General features: G+C 35.5%; 1 protein-coding gene across 1 annotated transcript in view; it reads left to right on the top strand.

The window, feature by feature from the left end:
• The window catches only part of SMCHD1 (structural maintenance of chromosomes flexible hinge domain containing 1), a 67,123-nt gene that overhangs the window by 7,966 nt on the left and 39,949 nt on the right, over positions 1-19,208 (top strand). The window contains exons 2-17 of the mRNA XM_066329533.1: positions 3,458-3,533; positions 3,960-4,121; positions 6,806-6,888; positions 6,998-7,128; positions 8,743-8,857; positions 9,010-9,129; positions 12,009-12,175; positions 14,363-14,456; positions 14,703-14,913; positions 15,779-15,896; positions 15,984-16,167; positions 16,696-16,893; positions 16,976-17,089; positions 17,533-17,639; positions 17,916-17,998; positions 18,151-18,264. Coding sequence (XP_066185630.1) covers positions 3,458-3,533; positions 3,960-4,121; positions 6,806-6,888; positions 6,998-7,128; positions 8,743-8,857; positions 9,010-9,129; positions 12,009-12,175; positions 14,363-14,456; positions 14,703-14,913; positions 15,779-15,896; positions 15,984-16,167; positions 16,696-16,893; positions 16,976-17,089; positions 17,533-17,639; positions 17,916-17,998; positions 18,151-18,264 — 2,077 coding nt within the window. The remainder of the gene's footprint in view (positions 1-3,457; positions 3,534-3,959; positions 4,122-6,805; positions 6,889-6,997; positions 7,129-8,742; positions 8,858-9,009; positions 9,130-12,008; positions 12,176-14,362; positions 14,457-14,702; positions 14,914-15,778; positions 15,897-15,983; positions 16,168-16,695; positions 16,894-16,975; positions 17,090-17,532; positions 17,640-17,915; positions 17,999-18,150; positions 18,265-19,208) is intronic.

Raw genomic sequence — 19,208 nt, 5'->3', positions numbered from 1 at the left:
GTGGTGCTTCTAGACTGATCCTCCAGTTTATAAAGATTGGCGTTTCTCTTGTTTATACAGACAGCTTTTTTGCTTCTGTACCATTCCATGGGTTTAAGGACTGATACCCTGCTGTGTGCACAGCAGGCTCAACTCAGAGTTTTTGTTTTTCTTAATTTTACTTACTGCCTGTTAACACAAACTTCTGATGATCGACTGGGGGGAAATTAATCGCTTAGAGAAATGCCTTTTCCCCATTTCCAAGCTCATCTTGTGTCATACACCATTCTTTCCCCACTCCTAGTCTAATTTATCCTTGTTCTCCCAATGCCCAGGGCATGGTCAATCCCAGTTCCTTTGGTTAGGCAACAGGTGGTGTGACACATCAGGGCATGTACAGGGCTTTATTCTGCTGCTCTTACTGGGTTTTTTTCTGCTATGATGAATTTGCCATAGGTCACAGTTCCATGGGAGTAGGAGGACAGAGAGAGGAAATTCTTTGCCTTGACATGGGTCCTCCATGGGCCTCAGCACCTTTGGGACCATCCCTGCTCTGGTGTGGAGAACGTCCTTTCTATGAGTCTGTCCCTGGCAATGTCTCCTGATGGATCTCCTCGGTTCTGGCAAATGCTTCTTATTTGTCTCTTCTGTTTCTTCCCTGATAAGTTTGAGCAGAGAAGCGCCATGTGCCCTTCTATTGGTGGAAATCTAGGAGAGGAGTGAGTTGATTCCATGGATTTGAGAGCTATCTGGAACTGGCTGTGGCTGTCTAAGGGCAATTGATTGCCTCTTCTCATGCTGGTTGCCTTCATAGCTCTCCGACATCAAAGCCCGGCAGTGTACACTCAGCACGCTTCCAAGTGTGGTTTAACAACTGACTTGGTTTTCAGTCAACAATTATGGTTGTTTGTCCAGAATACTAAAAATTTGATTTGTTGACATAATCTATACTTCTATGCACATAACTGTTTATCTTTTACCGTTTTAAGTCTTCCATTTGCATGTAATGATAATATGGAACCAACAGTTAGGCATCCTTGCCTTTTCACATGTCTGCCTTTTCTAGCTTGTGGATTTACTTTTGAAGCTTGTCTCTGTTTTTTCTCTAACATCTCTTCTTTTGTATACAAAAAGATAAAAGCTTTCCACTTAGTTGTTTGAATACAATAACCTCCAAATATGCCTTCACTGTCAATGTGCAGTGGCATTTCTGAGCATAGTGATTGTGCCCTCGAAGATTTTGATGACAAGACAAGCTTCATCATATTCCTGTGTCTGTGTCTATCATAGAATACTCACAGATTTATCGTATCAATGTGCTTCTGGGTTGGCTCATGAATCTTACCAAATTGAGTTGTGTTCATCTTCAGTACTTATTTGGAAAAGGGCACCATGCTGGGCTGAAAAGACATGGCAGTGAAACCTGAATTTCTTACCAACGGAAGATATCATAATGTCTCTTATATGCACACATCTTACTGAGAAATGAAACATTTGACCAAACATTGTCTGTCAGAACTGAATGAAAATCACAAACTCTACAAGTAAACTATCCAGTAGGTTCACTTTAATTCAGGAATGGCCAGCAACTTCTCTTTTGGGAGATCACATCCACATACTGTAACAGCTCTGCAGCCCATCACTGCTACCTGGCATAGTGGGAAGAGACAAGGAATAGGATGACCAAGAACGTGGGCTAGAGGGAGAGAGAAAGTAAAACAAGTAAGTCTTATATAGAAGTGAAGCATTCAAACTGAGTAACCCCCAAAGTTTACAAAGGATATGGCCTTTTAAGCCATGGCATGGATAAGAGAAAACAGTTATCTGCAGTTCAGATTGCCAAACTTGATTCATATACCTACCTAGTAGCCTGTGAAGTGGAAAGGACCTGCTGCCAGTGGTCACAGAAATGCTGGGTTCACCCAGGAAATTAAAAGCATAGCCTGCCACACTATGCTTGGGGTTGGTTTAGTTTGGGCTCATCCATGGAATGGGAGAGAGGACCAGAAGGATGAGGCTGCCCCTACTCCTGTAGAAGACGGTTTTGTATATGCACTAGCTGATCCTAACTTCTTGCTGCCTTGAATACTGCACTGTTCATAAGGGTTTGAGAGCAGAAGAGCCTTTGGGAGATTGAGAAAACAGGGAAGCTGTAATTATAGCTGGAGGGGAAGATGCTTATCTGTGCTTTCAGTTGTAAAACTCTGCAGTTACTCTATATTAACCACTGACCTCAAATGGCACAGTAGGAGGTTAGCTTTCAAAAATCCATGTATTTTAATGCTTACTTCTCTTTCTCTGAGCAGTTATATAGTTTTTCCTACACAGATCTGCTACGCGGGAATTTGTGTAATGTGAGAGGCAAAATTGAAGTGGTCTGAATGTAGAAAAGTTAAAAAAGTGTTACTCCAGGTTCTTAAGTCTGAATGAAAGTCTCTGTGTCATCTGCATTTGTTTTCACCAAGTGCAATGAGAAATTCAACAGTTTTTCTAATTTTGCTGATGGATAATAACTGCAACTTTAATGTGGTCACGGGGAGAAAGTAACTGAAATGTGTAAAGTAGGTTCCTAATGAAACCATAAGCAGTGTTTAAAAATATTTTCGTCTGTGGGAAATGATGAGGACAAGCTGCTGCAGGGAATGCTAGAGCTTTCTTCAGGGAAGATTTTGTCTAAAAGTACATAAAGCACCTGTCTTGAGTTGTCACTGCAAGACTGAGTGGGTTGATGAAGTTTGGTGAGACCAGGGTTGACTTTTGCTTGAGTTTCAAAGACTTGTGGAGGTGGGAAAAAATACAGATACTTATTTTATTGTTTTGGGAAAGAGATTAGTGTTGGACGTCAGGGTGCAAAAATGTAGAGACATTTAAATGCATGTAGAAAGCAGGATAAAAAGTCAGTAAACACATTCAAAAGGAGGCACCAAAGTGGCAATGATTGTTAAGGTTCAGAGGAATAAACTTCAGTGTTCTAACAGTAAAGATTTTTTCTGAAAGAAATCTTAATTATTTTTAGGTGTATGATATAATTGAAGAACAAAGACTGTAATATCCAACGTTAAGAAATATTCAGTTGATTTGGTGTCTCAAAAGTGCAGTTAAATATGTGACACCATCTAGATCATAACTATTGCTGTTGTAGTTTCACAGTCAGAAGTAGAGCTGTTCAGTCTCATTCCTCTGCCCTCGAGAGGCTTATCTGTAAAACAGTTCTTCTCCCTTAAATTCCTTTTGCTCGCTAGACCATACTTTTATTTTATGCAGGTAAAAAAACCAAACCAACCTAGTATGGACAGATTTGGCTAAATTGAGAAAACAAGTGATCCTAATTTCAACTGTGTTCTAAGAGATTATGTGATTACTCATAAGTAACTTGTCACAAAGTAAATAGACCACTGCGGGTTTTTTTAGTTTAATGTATCTGAATAGTTTTTGGATTACTTAGTAATCATAACTAAATAACCTTCAATTTCTGTAGGCATTTGGCATATCTTCTAATGAAACCTTTGTTATCACCACCACAAATAGGACGGAGATCACAGAAGAGAACTTCAGTAAGTATTTTAGATGGCAAGATAATTACAGGTATTTCTTATATTGATCGTAAAGGTCACATGATAATTGTTTGTGCTCTGTGACATACAAATTCTGTAATAGTTTGTCAAAAATTGTTAAAAAATTACTTCCACAAACATGTTTTTGATGAGTTAGTATCATGATGATTATGCTAAGTATCTTCCAAAACAAATTCTGTAAATGATAGGAAAAAATTATATGTACATAGCTGTCACCTGAGAACTTGCATTATTAAGCTTGGAAATGTGAAAAGATATTAATTTAAATGTTGTTGTTAAATGCTAAATAGGCGACACCTAGGAAGATACAGAGTTTACCTGTGGCTAAACACATACTTGTTTTGAGAGTGGAAGTTGCCTGATGCAGTGCTCTTCAATGTACTTCATATTTCATCTTCACTGCAGGCAAGCTTGTTCACGATGGAGTTACTTTGTATCTGCTGCAGTCAGTTGATCAAATGTTGCTTTTGGCAACCAAGGAACGAATTGAGTTTCTGCCCCACTACGATACACTTGTCAAAAGTGGCATGTACGAGTACTATGCCAGCGAGGGCCAAAATCCTTTGCGTAAGTACCTGCAAAAGTAATCTTGTGTAAGTGATGTGAATATAATGTGGTTTTGAGCAACTCAACTTATAATTATAGCTGCTAAGAAATAATCTTTAGAAGAAAAATTAATGTTCTTCATACAGATTCTTCATTTAAAAATTATTAAAATTAGCCACCTAAAAATCCAGATTCATAGAGGTACCTTCTCAAATACTTGTTCAAGAAGTTTGAGTATTTTAGAAGAGAAAGAATTTTAGCCTGAGTGATCCTGTGCATGATGTTTAGACAGATCAGTATTTGTGCTATCAGGTTTTTCTCTCCTGTACTAAACTGTAGCCTTTGTGTTTGAATTTCATTAACAGTTTTTGTGTGAGCTACTATAGAATTTTGTGTGCCCTCCCATTTGGGGTGCTACAGGGCTTAACTTATCAACAAAAACAACTATTTCTTTAAAAAGATGCCACTTTAATTAGTTTTTATCTAAGTGATGCATGAAATATGTAACCAGCATTTTGTTTTGTTTTCTTGAAGAAATTACTTTCTGTTTATGGCTTCTCTGAAAATTCTGTCTGTGACTGTGATTACCTTCTAAGTACTATGTACTTATTAGGTACAACAGGTTCAAAATTGCACAGAAAAAATGCAAAAAAACCCCAATCAAGACTCAAGCATGATACCATTCCTGTTGTTTACAACAATCAGAAATGTCTGTAAATAGCAGCTGTATTTTTAAGGACCAGTTTTCCCCCTTTCGTCTATGTGCACATCATTTGTTCCAAGCCGCAGCAAAGGCACCGTTTTCATTTGGGATTGGTGGTACTGTGCTCAAAGTGCTGTAACAGTTGAGTCAGTGGTACATCTATCCCTGTACACAGGAATTGCTGTGTAAGGTTCCACAGAGCATTCTGTGGAGATCTGTGCCTTATTCCTGCAGCAGCCATAGTGGACCTGTTGTTCTCCCAGCACAGAGGAACGGACTGGAAAGGCTAAGCGGGGCCTGAGCTGTGGTGACCACACCCTGGTGGAATTCGATTAAATAGGCAATGTGTAAAATACTCTTAGGACTCTAAACTTTAGGAAGGGACCTTTCAGTTGTTTAAGGGCGTGGTGGATCACACACCATGGGAAACAACCGTGGGGATAAAGGAGTAGAAGAGTGTTTATAGTTATTTAAATGACTTTTTAGAGCAGAAGAACTATTGATTTCTATGTGAAAGAAATCGGGCGTGGAAGGCAGGAGAATAGCATGGCTGAGTAAAAACCTCCTGGTCAAACTAAAACACAAGAGGGTAGGGAATTGCATAGGTGGTGGAAGCAGAGGCATGAATACTGAGAATAATACAGGAATATTGCCTGGGAATGTACAAATGAGATCAGGAGCACTAACGCACTGTCGGAATAAATTCGGCAAGGGATGTGAGAATGAATAATAAGGGTTTCTGCAGGTACATTAGAAAAGGATGACAAAAGAAGTTGTACCCTCAATAAATGAAATGCAAAGTTAAGGGGGTCTAGTGGCAGCTGACATGGAGAAGACTGAACTACTAAACAATTTTTTGCCTAAGTTTTCACTGGCAGCAAATTGTAGTTTTTAACCTGTGTGAGTGTAATGCAGCTGATGCTTCCTATATCCAGCATCTCTAAAGGCAATGCCTAACCAATTTCAAGTGTTGATAAAGGACCTTATTTTTTAATATGGAATAGCAAATACGGATCGCATAACTGATGCTCGGCTACTCTGTTTACAATGAAGTTGCAAAAAATGCAGAACTGTTTGTTGTTTTTTTTTTATACTTCAATAACAGCTTGAGGAAAAACACCAAATACTTCAGTGTTGCTGTGTTATACTAATACTCAAGGGTTTTCTTTTACTGTCTGAATCTACTGACCAGTGTAGATTGCAGTGTAGCATTGTGAAGAACTTTGCAAATTGTAAGAAATAAGGTTTCCTTTTTAGAGAGACTGAATGTAAATGTCTGTTCACTGAGGCTGGTCAATCAGATTGAATTAATGTATTATTAATTAATGTATTGATGTATTTTTTTCAGATTAAATGAATTTTCCAGTAAACTTAGGTAGTTTAATTAGGTAAGAGGTCCAAGCATTAATGGTTAGAAAAAACAAATTTGTGCAAATGGCTTGCCTGACTGTTTCTGCTGTGCACTGCCATGGATCTGACAGAATTCTGATTGTATTTACCATTCACTGAAGTCCTTCAACCATTTCTACAATTTTCTTTATGTTTTTCTGAACAAGTAACATTGTAATTTTAGATGTTTCACAAAATTTCAGAGCAGGTTTCTTCAGTTAATTCATTCTTCCCTCAATATTTTAAGAAGGCAAGGTTCATTTTTTACATATTTTTGACCCTCATATGAATCATAAAAATTAATTCCTAATTGTGAAAGGGACAGATCTGTCTTTTGGTAAGGAGATGGTTAGTTCCTCATTGTTCTTTTCAATGATTGTGTTCTTACTATTAAGAGATGTGAGAAATTCAGTGATGAAACAAATCATAAAGTACATGTACAAAAGCTATTTTACTTTTTAAACAAGATATATGTGATTTTGATTGTTCTGACATGTCTTAGGTCTTGTCTGTGTTCAGGTAATGTGTTATCCTAATTGCTTGGAAGAAACAACTATAATTAAGTGTCTATTTTCAGAGCACTAATAGGGTTATTTTTCATCAATTTCTTTAGCATTTGCCCTTGCTGAATTGATTGACAATTCTCTGTCGGCTACATCTCAAAATACTGGTATTCGGAGTATACAGATAAAGTTGGTAAGATAGAAATCCTTTAATTTTTTCAGATGTAGTTTGCGTTATCTGTTTTTTTTCTAGCAGTTGCTCCTTGTTGATTTGTGCTGTTTGTTTGTCTTTCCCCAAACAGTTATTTGATGATTCCCAAGGAAAACCAGCTGTTGCTGTGATTGATAATGGAAGTGGAATGACTTCTAAACAGCTTAACAACTGGGCTGTATATAGATTGTCAAAGTTTACACGACAAGGAGACTTCGAAAGGTTAGCAAGTTCTAAATATTTCTACAACAATTAGCAAGCTCTGCGAAGGTCCACAAAATACCTTTTTAAGACATAGCTGTATACCAGCACTTAGCTAAACCCTGTCACTGTATGTTTACATAAATAGACCCATACTTTTTTAAAAGTAGGAAATAGTGAAGCTTCCTAACATGAAACTGCGTTTCTATTATTGAGATACACTGAATAGGTTTTTGTTCTTGGGACCTTTTCTAAACTGTCTTTTGCTTGCATGCAAGCATGTAGGTGGCATGCTATGTCCTGCAGAGGATTTTTGTACTTTGTTGATCTGTTCTCTGCTTTCAGTAATTCGGTAAATGATGTGTTCAATATCTTTCAAGCTACTGGAATAACAGATAAACAGATACATGGTTTTAGTTGATTTTTTCTTTTTTTTTACTTAAATCTTAATTCTGTGTAATGTATTATAAATTATACCTGAAAATGTCCATTTCTTGATGCAAGCTATACAAAATAAATCTTTTGCATTTAAAGAAGAAAGTGGAGGTTTTATGGTGGGTTTTGCTACTTAGATGAATTAACTTCACACTTTTGAATCTGTTCTCAAGAGATGTTCCACCTGCACAGCAAGGCTTAATACTATAATTTACCCAGGCTTAATATTATTAATATTTTTATTAATTATTATAATATTATTATTATGTGTATAAAATTCTACAGGATTAGCTATGTAGAATTTTTGAGCTTCAGTGACATGTTAAATGCCTTAAGCCTAGTATTTTAAATGTGAAGATGAGAATTACAGGGTCAGTCATAACTAATTTGTCGTATGAGTAGGTAGTGTAAAAAATAATGGAGCCGTGGGAAGTGATAACATAGCTGGAGAAAGCTTTTTTGCATTGAAAGCATCTCCAAATAGAAAGTCAATGTCTTTAAAACATCTGGAGATAAGTGCATAAAAAGTAATTCTGGGTCATTTGTAAAGAAATTCACTGCTTTTTCAAATTGCTGTAGGTGGGTTTAGTAACAGAAATGCATAGTATTCCTAAAATGCAGATTTAAACTGTGGATTACTACCACTTAATGTGGGAACAAAGGTGTAAATTATAGCAGGATACCATCTACACCTTATTTTCATTTGAGACTGCTATGATTTGAAAATATATGTTCTTCCTAAACTAGATAAAACTGTTCAAGGTGACTTAAAAGACATGGAATTTCACTACTGATAGCATATATCATCTTTCTAAGTCTGCATTTAATAGTTGATTTGCATTATTTCCCACTTTGACTTAAAAGTATTTTTATGAAAAGATGCTGTCAGAAAGATCAGGCTTGCTTTCTAAGCAATTTTCATTTGAATAAGATTTGGTTTGTGAGAAGGGATAGAAATGTTTTATAAGATGACTTAGGAAAATACTTACTCTGTGATCATCCTTTTGAGAAGAGTACGTCAGGGATTTCAGGCACATATATTTCAATGTTGCTGTTTTAAAAGATAAAAAGTGAAGCTTTTTTTTTTTAGCAAAATATTGGGAGGAAAAATTTAATAGAAGCTTTAGATCAGAAGTATGTTTGGCATTTTTAATTACTTTTGTCTTGGAAAAATTTATTAAAGACACTTTTTATTCTCAGTGATCATTCAGGATATGTACGCCCTTTGCCAGTGCCTCGTAGTTTAAATAGTGATATTTCATATTTTGGAGTTGGAGGCAAGCAAGCAGTGTTCTTCGTGGGACAGTCTGCCAGAGTAAGTCAATGTCAGACTTTATTTTTATTTTAGAACATTTGCACCCAATCAGATTGTTACTTCCTAGCTTTTAATCACAGCAGTCGAGTATTTTATGATGTTAATTTTAAGTCTTATTTTGATTTTAAATGCTGTTTCTTTAACAAAATCAGATGATAAGCAAGCCTGCAGCATCTCAGGATGTTCATGAACTTGTCCTTTCTAAAGAGGATTTTGAAAAGAAGGAGAAAAACAAAGAAGCAATATATACTGGATTCATTCAAAACAGAAAGGTAAATACCCTTAAGATTCTTGCATTTCTGATTGAAGGCCTTTCCCAGGTTAATGTGATTTAACTGTGTAATATTCTTTTAATACTTATCTGGGGATATCTTCATCTCATTGAATCATTTGCACCCTGGAGTGTAAAAGGAAGTAACTGAGAACTTCAAGATGCTGTATCATAATGCCTTATTTTTATGTGATGCTTTTTCCTCTTTTCAGTTAAGGTTAAATGACAGAAATGCTTTATAGTTTTGCCCATGAGGTTAAGAAGAATATTTAAAAATACTTTCCTAAGCGCAGCAAATTTTTTTGTTATGTATGAAACAAAAAAAAAATTCTCTGAAGCAGTAAGGAGTGAATTAGGGAACCAAATTGTACTTGTTTAGAATATGTAAGACTAAACAGCATCTGGGAGAAAAGTCCAACCAGACCAACAAAATGCATTGGTTTTACAAATATTCATCAACTTTGTAAAATGAATGAACTGTTTAGCTGAAAACTAAGCTCAGTAGTTGTGATGCTTTTCATGAAGAAAAAGAGCCTAAATAAAAAAACTGTAAGATAAGGAAGAAGACTGAAAAGAATTGTTCTTTAGTCATTTTTGGGCAAGGAGAGAAAGGCAAAGATGTTGCTAAGGATGGGAGGAAAAATGATTGGTGTGCATGACAAGGTAGTCAGACCTTGAGCACGTATCTAGTGGGTTATATCAGTGTTCTTGGTGTTTTGTATGGATGGGAAAGGAGCAGGAGAATTTTTATCATGCCAGTCTTGGGTCAGTGAGTTGTGACAAAAAATGAATTGCCAGAGTTTTGTTTCTATTCTCTGTACAATGTCTTTAAGAAGGTAGACTCACAAAAATGGAAACTGAAAGTAAAAGCAGACAAAATCTGCTTTATTTGTGAAGCGTGCGAATGCTTTCCCTCCCTGTTTGTTATTAAAGAGAAAGGGTGGATGATAAAGTAGCAGGCATAAATTGGAGGAAAGAAGCTGAATGAGATGCATAGATACTACTAAAGAGTTCAAGGAGGTGGTGCAATCAACTGTTTGAAAAGTTGTGGTAATAATATAAAATTAAAGTTAAACTGACACTTAAAATTAAAATTTAAAAAGGCAACTAAAGTTCTATTAGACTTAAAAGATAACTTGTAACTATCCAAGAGGGAAGATATGATGTGAAAAACTCAAGTATTAAAAGTTAAGTGTTAAGATAACAGAGAAATAACTCAGGTTTAGGAATTTTTTTGCAAATCGTTGAAATACCTAGGCCAGTTCATTATATTGGTGTGAACTAAAACGTGTGAATTCATCTCATTAATAACTTTAAAAATGGTCTGCACTGCACATCCATCAGCAAGAGGATACTGTGGCAGAAGTAGAAATTGTAAATGGATTAGTAGTGTGAGAAGAATAGTTGAGCCTTTGAGCCATTCAGTTGGTGAAGGAAGTTATTTTTGCAAAGAAATCAAGATGTAATTAATACGAAACAAAAGGGACTCTAGAACAAGACCATAACACTGAAGAGAAGTGACATGAATGGTATCCCTGCTGGTCATCTTTCCTTAATGGATAATAGGCACCTGTCTCCACTGCAGTCACTTCTTTGGACCATTTAATATTTCAAAGGAGTAAATAGTAATTTTCTAGTTGAGATAGATGCTAGGAATGTAGGGGAAGGTGCCGTGGTAGTTTGTCATCTGTAAGTGGGAAGGCAGCCAGAGAATTTGGGAATGGTATTTTGGAGGTTCTTTCACAATGTAAATTTCTTCCACGCTGTACAGAGTGGCACTTGTTCAGCATGAGTGTTCAGCAGCTTCTAAGTTTGTCAGACCACTGGAGATGAGGGCCAAGCAGCTCTGGCTTTTCTTTATTATCACCAATCCCATCACTAGCACAGAACAGTCCCTTGTTGACATTAATTCAGCAAGACTGTTATGTTTAAAAGAGAAAGAGATGAAGTGTTCTTTGATGAAAGGTCTCAAAATTGGTTAAATTATCCTCTTTGTTAAGGAGAGATCTTTGATTCCCTGTGGAAAGTAAGCCTTGACAGAACACCCTTAGTTAACTATTTCACCTAAATATGGTTGGGTATGACATGTCTCCTCTCATGCCTTAGTGATGTGGGGTTTGTCTGCTTTCCTGCAAAATAAGGCCTGTTAGCTGGATTTACTACAAGGTATCTTCTCAGTTGTAGCAATTGTTTGCATTCACTATAAGTATCTTAATCTTTGTTTTAAAAGTAGCTTTTTTCCTGGATGTATCAAATGTAAGGGATTACTCACTGGTCCGTTGTGAAGCATGACATCAATCCCTGTGTCTCTGCAGTTTAGAAACCTGTCAGAAGAGCGAAGTGCATCCATTCAGGAAAAGACAATCAGTATTTTCTGGAATCAGGAATTTCTTTCTGTTAGACTGCTCAACATTTCATCTGGAATTGAGGATTCACCTTTTTTTCTTTTACAGCAAAAGTGTGTCTTCCATTTGAGTTTCTGTTATAGAAAGCAGCCTATCCCTTTAAAAGCCAATAATATTTTTGCCTTTGTTTTCTTGAAGAGGACATAATGTCTTGCACACTTAATACTTCCACTTGATGGATGAGAACATGGATATCACACAATGCTACATTAAGCATGGTTAAATGCATTTCTAAACTGCACACTTCAAGTGCTGTGATGAAAGTAAATTGAAAATTAACTGGATCAGTGATGTCATATTCTCAGCTTGTTGACTTTAATTTCGAAACTTTTACTTTAAGCTTTAATCCTTTGTGATACTTAGCATCATGTGTTCTGTATTGCTTTTCTGTTATATTTTTTAATTCTTTTCAAGTTGATGGTAGTTCAGAAATTCAGTTTACATCCCTGCTGTTATTATTTTACTCTTTTTGTAGCCATCCGATTCTAGTCACATCACAAGTGATGATGAAAGATTTCTTCATAATCTCATACTAGAAGAAAGGGATAAAGAGAGTTTCACAGCAGTTGTCATCACAGGTGTACAACCAGATCACATGCAGTACTTGAAAAACTACTTTCATCTTTGGACAAGGCAGCTGGCGTAAGTTGGTGATTTAAAAGATTTGATTTAAAAGTGACCTACTAACAAAGTCAGAGAATTATGAACTACTTTGTTTTGTACTTTGACTTTGGCCTTATTCCTGTTAAGGTTGTTGATACTACAGTTAGCCTCCCCATCTAACCAATTGAGTGAGGGCCCCCCAACCAAAGGTGTGCCTTGATGATTGATACATAATTATCCACTGTAATTTTTAGTAGCCTGTTCAACTTAATGGTGTATTACTAATGTAATAAGTTGTTAATCTAATTAGTAATAACTTCATCAGTTGCTCACATCAGTTTGCTCACAGCTGTGCTCCTAACCTTGGTACCTAGCTTTGCATTTACAGTTTTAGGGGTCTTTTGGTTGGTTGGTTTTTTTAAACAACAGTAAAAGAAAGTACTGCTGCTTCATCCCAGTTTATGAGGGAGAAGCATATATTGACAGTCTGCTCTGTACTGTAATAATGTCATCAGTGGGCCCAGAGAGCCTGGAGATACCTGTCATAGCTGTGAATAGTTTGGGCTTACCTGTTAAAATGATGGATCCGTTTGTGAATGTAAACTGAAATACAAAGTCGAGGACCAATTTTGAAATCTGCAAACTATAGAACTTTGCTTTCAAACTATGTTTTTATTTTTGTGATACCTATAATCTGGTAATAATAGATACACCTTAAAAGAAGATTAATGTAAGAATTAAATAATACCTTACTATGTGAAGTGTCATTCAGTGATACACGTCAAGGGTTGTTGCTGAAACCATTTTTAACCTCATGAAAATATAGGGTACATCCACATGCATAGAATCACTTAGGTCCCTCATTAGCTTCCAGGCACTCGTCAAGTGAACACTCACACTTAAGTGTGTGTGTTAGTTCTTTCTAGCCATCTCTTGAAGTGAAAGAGCTGCCTCTGTTTGAGATGGAGCCCAGGTGCAATTATTCACATATATGCCCTGTAGCTGTTAAAGTAAAACCAGTTATTTAGCCTACCAGTGCTACACAGTCCTGAGTCACTTTTTCAGCTGTAATGGCTCTTTTCCCCTCAAACACCTCTCCGTTCTGTTCTGCCACATTTCCTTTTGCCACACATGCATGATAACAGTTTCATTCTGATTTAATGTGCTGCAGCACAGCCCTCATTATTTGGATGCTTTGAAATCGGGATGAACCCCTAAAAAAACAATGTCTTTAAGCCAGGAGACTGCCTTTTTAAGTCTGGAAGAAATTCTGGCAAACTACTAAGCAATTTGGACATGCCATAAAGTCCTGAGTAATGAGACCATGAGGAGCTTTTTTCTGGAAGCCAAGATTTCTGTTTGGGGCACATTTAGTGCGGTAGCAAAGCAGTTATAAACTTGCAGGTGCATTTGACTTTTGTGATGCATTCAGTCCCCTTGAACAGTACAATCTCATTTTTCTCCAGACCATCCTGCACAGGTTTAAGGATCACTCTTTGAAGTTGGAAGAGCCTAGCTAGCTTCCTGAAAAGTTGAAGTAAATGGAATTAAGTTCCTCAGCTTTCTCAAATTGCATATCTCTGTGAAACTGTTTAATCTATCTGACCATGTGGATTTTTTGAAGTTTCGTTAATGAGGAAAAATGCTGATTAGATAGCAATGTTTACAACAGAAAAAATATTTCTCTTACGCAGATCACATCCATGACTCCTACCTATATTCAAATTTTTGTAAATATTGTTAAGATAGTGATTGTTTCTTATATGTTTCTCTTACTATTAGATGATTGACATAAAACTGGTAGAGATAAAGTGTGGAAAGATCCGTGGCTCTAGTTCTTTCTGATTTCCAGAGTGCAGAACAATCTATAGTAGTTTTTTAAGTCTACCCTTTGATGCAAAGGATCTGTAGCCATGTAAAAAATGTATTACTTTTGATTGATGCATTTTTTTGTAATTTGTTTCAAATTACTTTACCCAAAAATTGGTCCTAATGTGATTGTGCCTGACAGAGAGAAGAGGAATAAAAAGGAGTCCCTTTTCATTCATCCCTTTAGTAAATCTTTTGTACCATGTGTATGTTGTCAAGGAGTTGATTTATAACAGTGCAACAAACCAGGTGTATTTTAATAAAATACAATCTTATTTAGACTTCCGTAAAATTATAATGAGCAATTTTTTAATTTCACTTGCTGGTTTGGTTTTTTTTTTCTGAAATGTGTTTTAGACATATCTATCACTATTATATCCATGGACCAAAAGGAAATGAAGTTAATGCTGTAACAAAAGAAGTAAGCCCATTTAACAACATTGACATCCAGGTAAGAGATTTTATACATGTTAGTCAAAAGTCCTCTTTGATGGCACCTTATTTCATATTGTGCCTGTTTCTCTGTAATCATGCATTTTAAAATACAGCATTCAAGATGTGTATGTAGTTTAATTTTTTGAAGTACTTCTTTTTAGCACTGCAATGTGGGAACTAACTCCTTTGCTAACAGTCATTTGTCAAATTGCTTGTTGGTCTCTTGCTCTAAGGGTAATCAACTTGTTTTCCTTTTTTCCAGATTTCAATGTTTGAAAAGGGAAAAGTACCAAAGATTGTCAATCTGAGGGAGATCAAAGATGACATGCAGACTTTGTATATAAATACTGCAGCAGATAGCTTTGAGTTTAAGGCACACGTTGAAGAAGAAGGCATAGTCGAAGGCATTATCCGATACCATCCCTTCCTTTATGATAAAGAAACATACCCTGATGATCCATGTTTTCCATCACGTAAGTGAAATGTCTTGCTGCTTGTCAGTCCTGTCATAGACAGTCCTACTACTCTAAATGTTTTAATGAAATAAAAACCAGAACAATTTTAAGTTGAAATGCAAATCACTGCCGGATTTAGGCTGTGTCAGAGGAGAAAAGTTTGCATTCTGTTGAATGAACAGGTCCTGTGAATAAATTGGCTGTTGTGGTAATTCATTTCTGTAAACCTGGTCTTTGGCATAACACCATCTAATTTCAAATTATAAACCCTTATGGAATGTAGTCCAGTTGAAACTTCGCACTTTCCTGACTGCATCTTTGCTCCAACAAAGTAATAAAATATGAGCAGTTAGATTCAAGAGGTTCTAGTATCGAAATACTGCAGAGGACAACATGAAGTCTTTTGTTTAAAATTAGTTTTATTTAGTTGTGGTGAGTTTTCAAATGCTATGGGTTTTAAAATATCTGGTGTTGGATTTTTTGTGAGTTTGTTTGGGGTTTGTTTGTTTGGGGGCATTTTGGTTTTTTTTGATGAAACGAATCTTGAGTTAATTGGGACAAGGTTTTATGATACTAGAAGAACATCAATTGAAACTAAGGAAAAGTAACACTCAGATTTGAAAATTTCAAATCTGGTAGATTTGGTAATATTTCACTTCCATTTAGAAATTTTCCTTACCTTTCTCAGTTTTTCTGCTTGGTATTTCTAAAACAGGAAAAAAACCCTAATAATGTATATAATGAGCTTGATATAATGTGCTTACTTCTGTGCTGAGCTTAATAACAATAGTACTTCTTCATTAAGATTGCTATAGGTTTTGGTATTGTAATAGTTTTTTTATGGAAATACATTCAAGGAGCCTTTTTTTTTTTTTTAATCAAGGATTAAATGATGATGATGATGATGACTGTTACGTAGTAGAAAAAGGTGCCAGAGGAAAAAGGCCTATTTTTGAATGTTTTTGGAATGGAAGATTAATACCGTACACAACTGTGGAAGAGTAAGTAGTAATCTGTTGGTACAGTCTCTTTCTGTAATGTAAACCTCTCTTAATAAGAAAGGATTTTAATAACACTCTCCTTTTAAGTTTTGACTGGTGCGCTCCTCCAAAGAAGAGAGGATTGGCACCAATTGAATGCTACAACAGAATTTCTGGAGCATTGTTTACCAATGATAAGTTCCAGGTCAGCACAAACAAACTCACTTTCATGGATCTGGAGCTGAAGCTAAAGGATAAGAATACTCTGTTCACGAGAATCTTCAATGGACAGGTAATTACTGCATTCTGTTAAGTGTTTCTTCTTGGTCAACTTCATTGCATGTCATACAGAAACCTTTGCTGGTTATGTGTTCATGTCTCTCTGGTTTAGGGAGTAGAAAAGCTGAATCCTGAAATCTGAAAAGTTAAGACTCAGTATTTTCTTTTTATTTTCTTAAACAATTACTTTATTTAGTTGTTAGATGATGTTTTTTGTGGAAAGACCCTCTTCCTAGAGGAATATGGCTGCTGGGGGAAGCACTTTTTTTTTGATCCAAAATGTAGCTTTCCTAGAATTTTTTAATGTTTTTAAGCTGAAGAATACTTTTTTCTTTGTGTCTTGGTTTCTGTTTCTTTCTTTCTTTCTTTTTCTTTTCTGTTTGTTCTTTTGTTCTTTTTTTGTGCGTGTGTCTTTTTGCTTTTGGCTTTTTTTTGTTTGAGTACAGTATTTCTGTACTCATAAAATTGTTCAGGCTTCTGATCTGGTCGCATTCAAATTTTATAATATATTGTTATTGTGTACATTGTAATCTCTTTATAGGAGCAACGAATGAAAATTGACAGAGAATTTGCTCTGTGGCTCAAAGACTGTCATGAAAAATATGACAAACAGATAAAATTCACTGTCTTTAAAGGAGTAACTGTACGTACTGATATACCATCCAAAAGAATGCAGAGCCCTTGGGCAACGTATGCTGCAATAGAGTGGGATGGAAAAACATACAAAACTGGACAGCTGGTAAGTTAGTTGAACCTAAAAAAGACAGATACTGTGTGTTTGATGCAGGAATAATGTATTAATTGGTGTCTTCTGCTTATAGGTGAAAACTACTAAGACTCATCCAATATACTATGGAAGCATTGAGAAATTTTACTTGTATGGGGACCATGATGGGGATATATTTGCCACTGGGGGAGAGGTTCAAATTGCTTTGGTAAGAAAAAATACAGAAAGAATTCACACAGCTAGTGTTGATATTAAATCTTTAAACGTAATCCATTGTCTGACCTAATTACCTTTAAATAACAGTTGAAAATTCTGTTGTTTTTGACAATCAGCAGTCTAGAAATACTCAATTTTAGCTTTAATGTGAATATATTAAAATTATTATTCTTCATGAACAGTCTGATTTATTAAGATTTGCATATGAAATAAAGTATGACAGTTAGCATCAATAGTATGTTGTTCATTTGTTTGTAGCCCTTGTGATTTCACCAAATTTTAAAACAGTATCTTGTGGTTTTACCAGATAGTCTTTGTTAGCATATTGCATTATATCTCTGTTAGCTTGTCTAGTCTCTTGATTGGGTATTTTTTTTTTTGTCTGACATATTATAAAGTCTGACCATTTATAACTGTGCTGAATTTTTATTTCAGGAACCACAGGCATTGTATGCTGAAATGAAAATTATTCCAATCTCAAAACTTGACAGAACAGTGTCTGACAAAGTTGTTAAAAAATACATAGAGGATGAAATGGCAAGGTAAGTGCTAAATGGTAATTATATAATCATGGAGTTCCTAACTACAGTTTTTGTATTTAATCAGGAATCAAACAGAGTTCAGTTTTATTCCTAGGTGGGAAAGCAGTCAGCTGTTTCAGTGGAAACAAAAAGAAAATAAAAACAAAGAAGAAATAGCTTGGGATTTGTTTTTTCTTTCCCTACCACAAAAATAGCTTTATGTCTACTTAACTAAAGATAAATTGCCCTTTATTTTAACTTACTGAAAAAAATGTTCACTTTTTATTTTTTTATTAGACTACCTGACAAATTATCAGTAACATGGCCTGAAGGAGATGAGTTGCTACCAAATGAAACAAGATTTGCTGGTACACCAATAGGTATATTTTTTCCTTCCAAATGCTAAAACATTAAATGCCAATTTAAAAATGCATCGTGCACCCTTGTTAAAAATACAAGCATACAGAAATATCTGATCCCTTTTAATCCACAACATATTTTAAAAGTCTGTAATTTTTTGTTTTACATTCAGGAGCATTAAGAATAGAAATTTTAAATAAAAAAGGAGAAGCAATGCAAAAACTTCCAGGTACAAGCCACGGAGGTTCAAAGAAACTTCTTGTTGAACTCAAGGTTATTTTGCATTGTGAGTATTTAATTAAATTTAATTGTATCTTTATTATTTTTATAGTACATAATGGATAATAAAGTATTTCATTGTATAATATATGTATATATCTAAAATACATACTAGAATTTGATAAATTACAATACTCCCATCAGTGCATGTAGCATTTCAAAACCACTTTTCATGAAATGACAAGTGCCTCAGTGCCATGTATTTAATGTCTTAATGCTATATTTTGATTACATCTTCTGTCACAAGTAAGGAGGGCCTATCAATTTCAGCCTGTCTACTTAACATGCATGAAAACATGGGTAAAATGGATAATGTTTCTGTAATTAGTCCAGCAAATTATATGAGCCACATAAAAGTAGGGATCAGACTTGTTTAGTATCTGACATAAATTCACTTCAGAATTTTTAAAAAATCAAGTTTCTTTGGATTTCCTGTTTTGTGGTTTCCGTTTTGTGGGTGCTTCACTTGATGTTCTCACATTGCCTTGTTAAGAATTGCATTCTGTCCAAGGCAGCTGACATTCAGTTGTGTTTTGAACACATAATTAGAACACTGAATTCTCTGAAAACTCCAATTCTGCACCTGTCAAATGTATTTAGAACTTGAAAAAAACCTATAGTCTTGTTTCTTTCCATATACCATAGGAAAATCCAATTCCTTTATCTGTTAGGAGTAGTAAAAATAACTTTCTGAGGTTATTGTAGTGATGCATATCAAGGAAAGCAAATGGAAGTATCTTAGCTACAGTTCAGTATACATATCAAGAGACTACACATGGTATTTTAATGGCACTTGTTTATTATCCAGCATGATGCTGGGGCATAAAGAAGTTGGAATTGAACAAAAAGCATTAATTTAATATAGGTTATCAAATTAGCTCCTATCAGCATGTGTGACAGACCAGTGTTTTGCAAGCTTAATAAAGTTCAGCATCCTGATGTCTGGAAGTA

Source organism: Sylvia atricapilla, chromosome 1 (genome assembly GCF_009819655.1).
Source record: "Sylvia atricapilla isolate bSylAtr1 chromosome 1, bSylAtr1.pri, whole genome shotgun sequence".
Classification (NCBI taxonomy): domain Eukaryota; kingdom Metazoa; phylum Chordata; class Aves; order Passeriformes; family Sylviidae; genus Sylvia; species Sylvia atricapilla.
The sequence above is the reverse complement of the archived record's forward strand: the minus strand, read 5'-3'. Positions and strand labels throughout refer to the sequence as shown.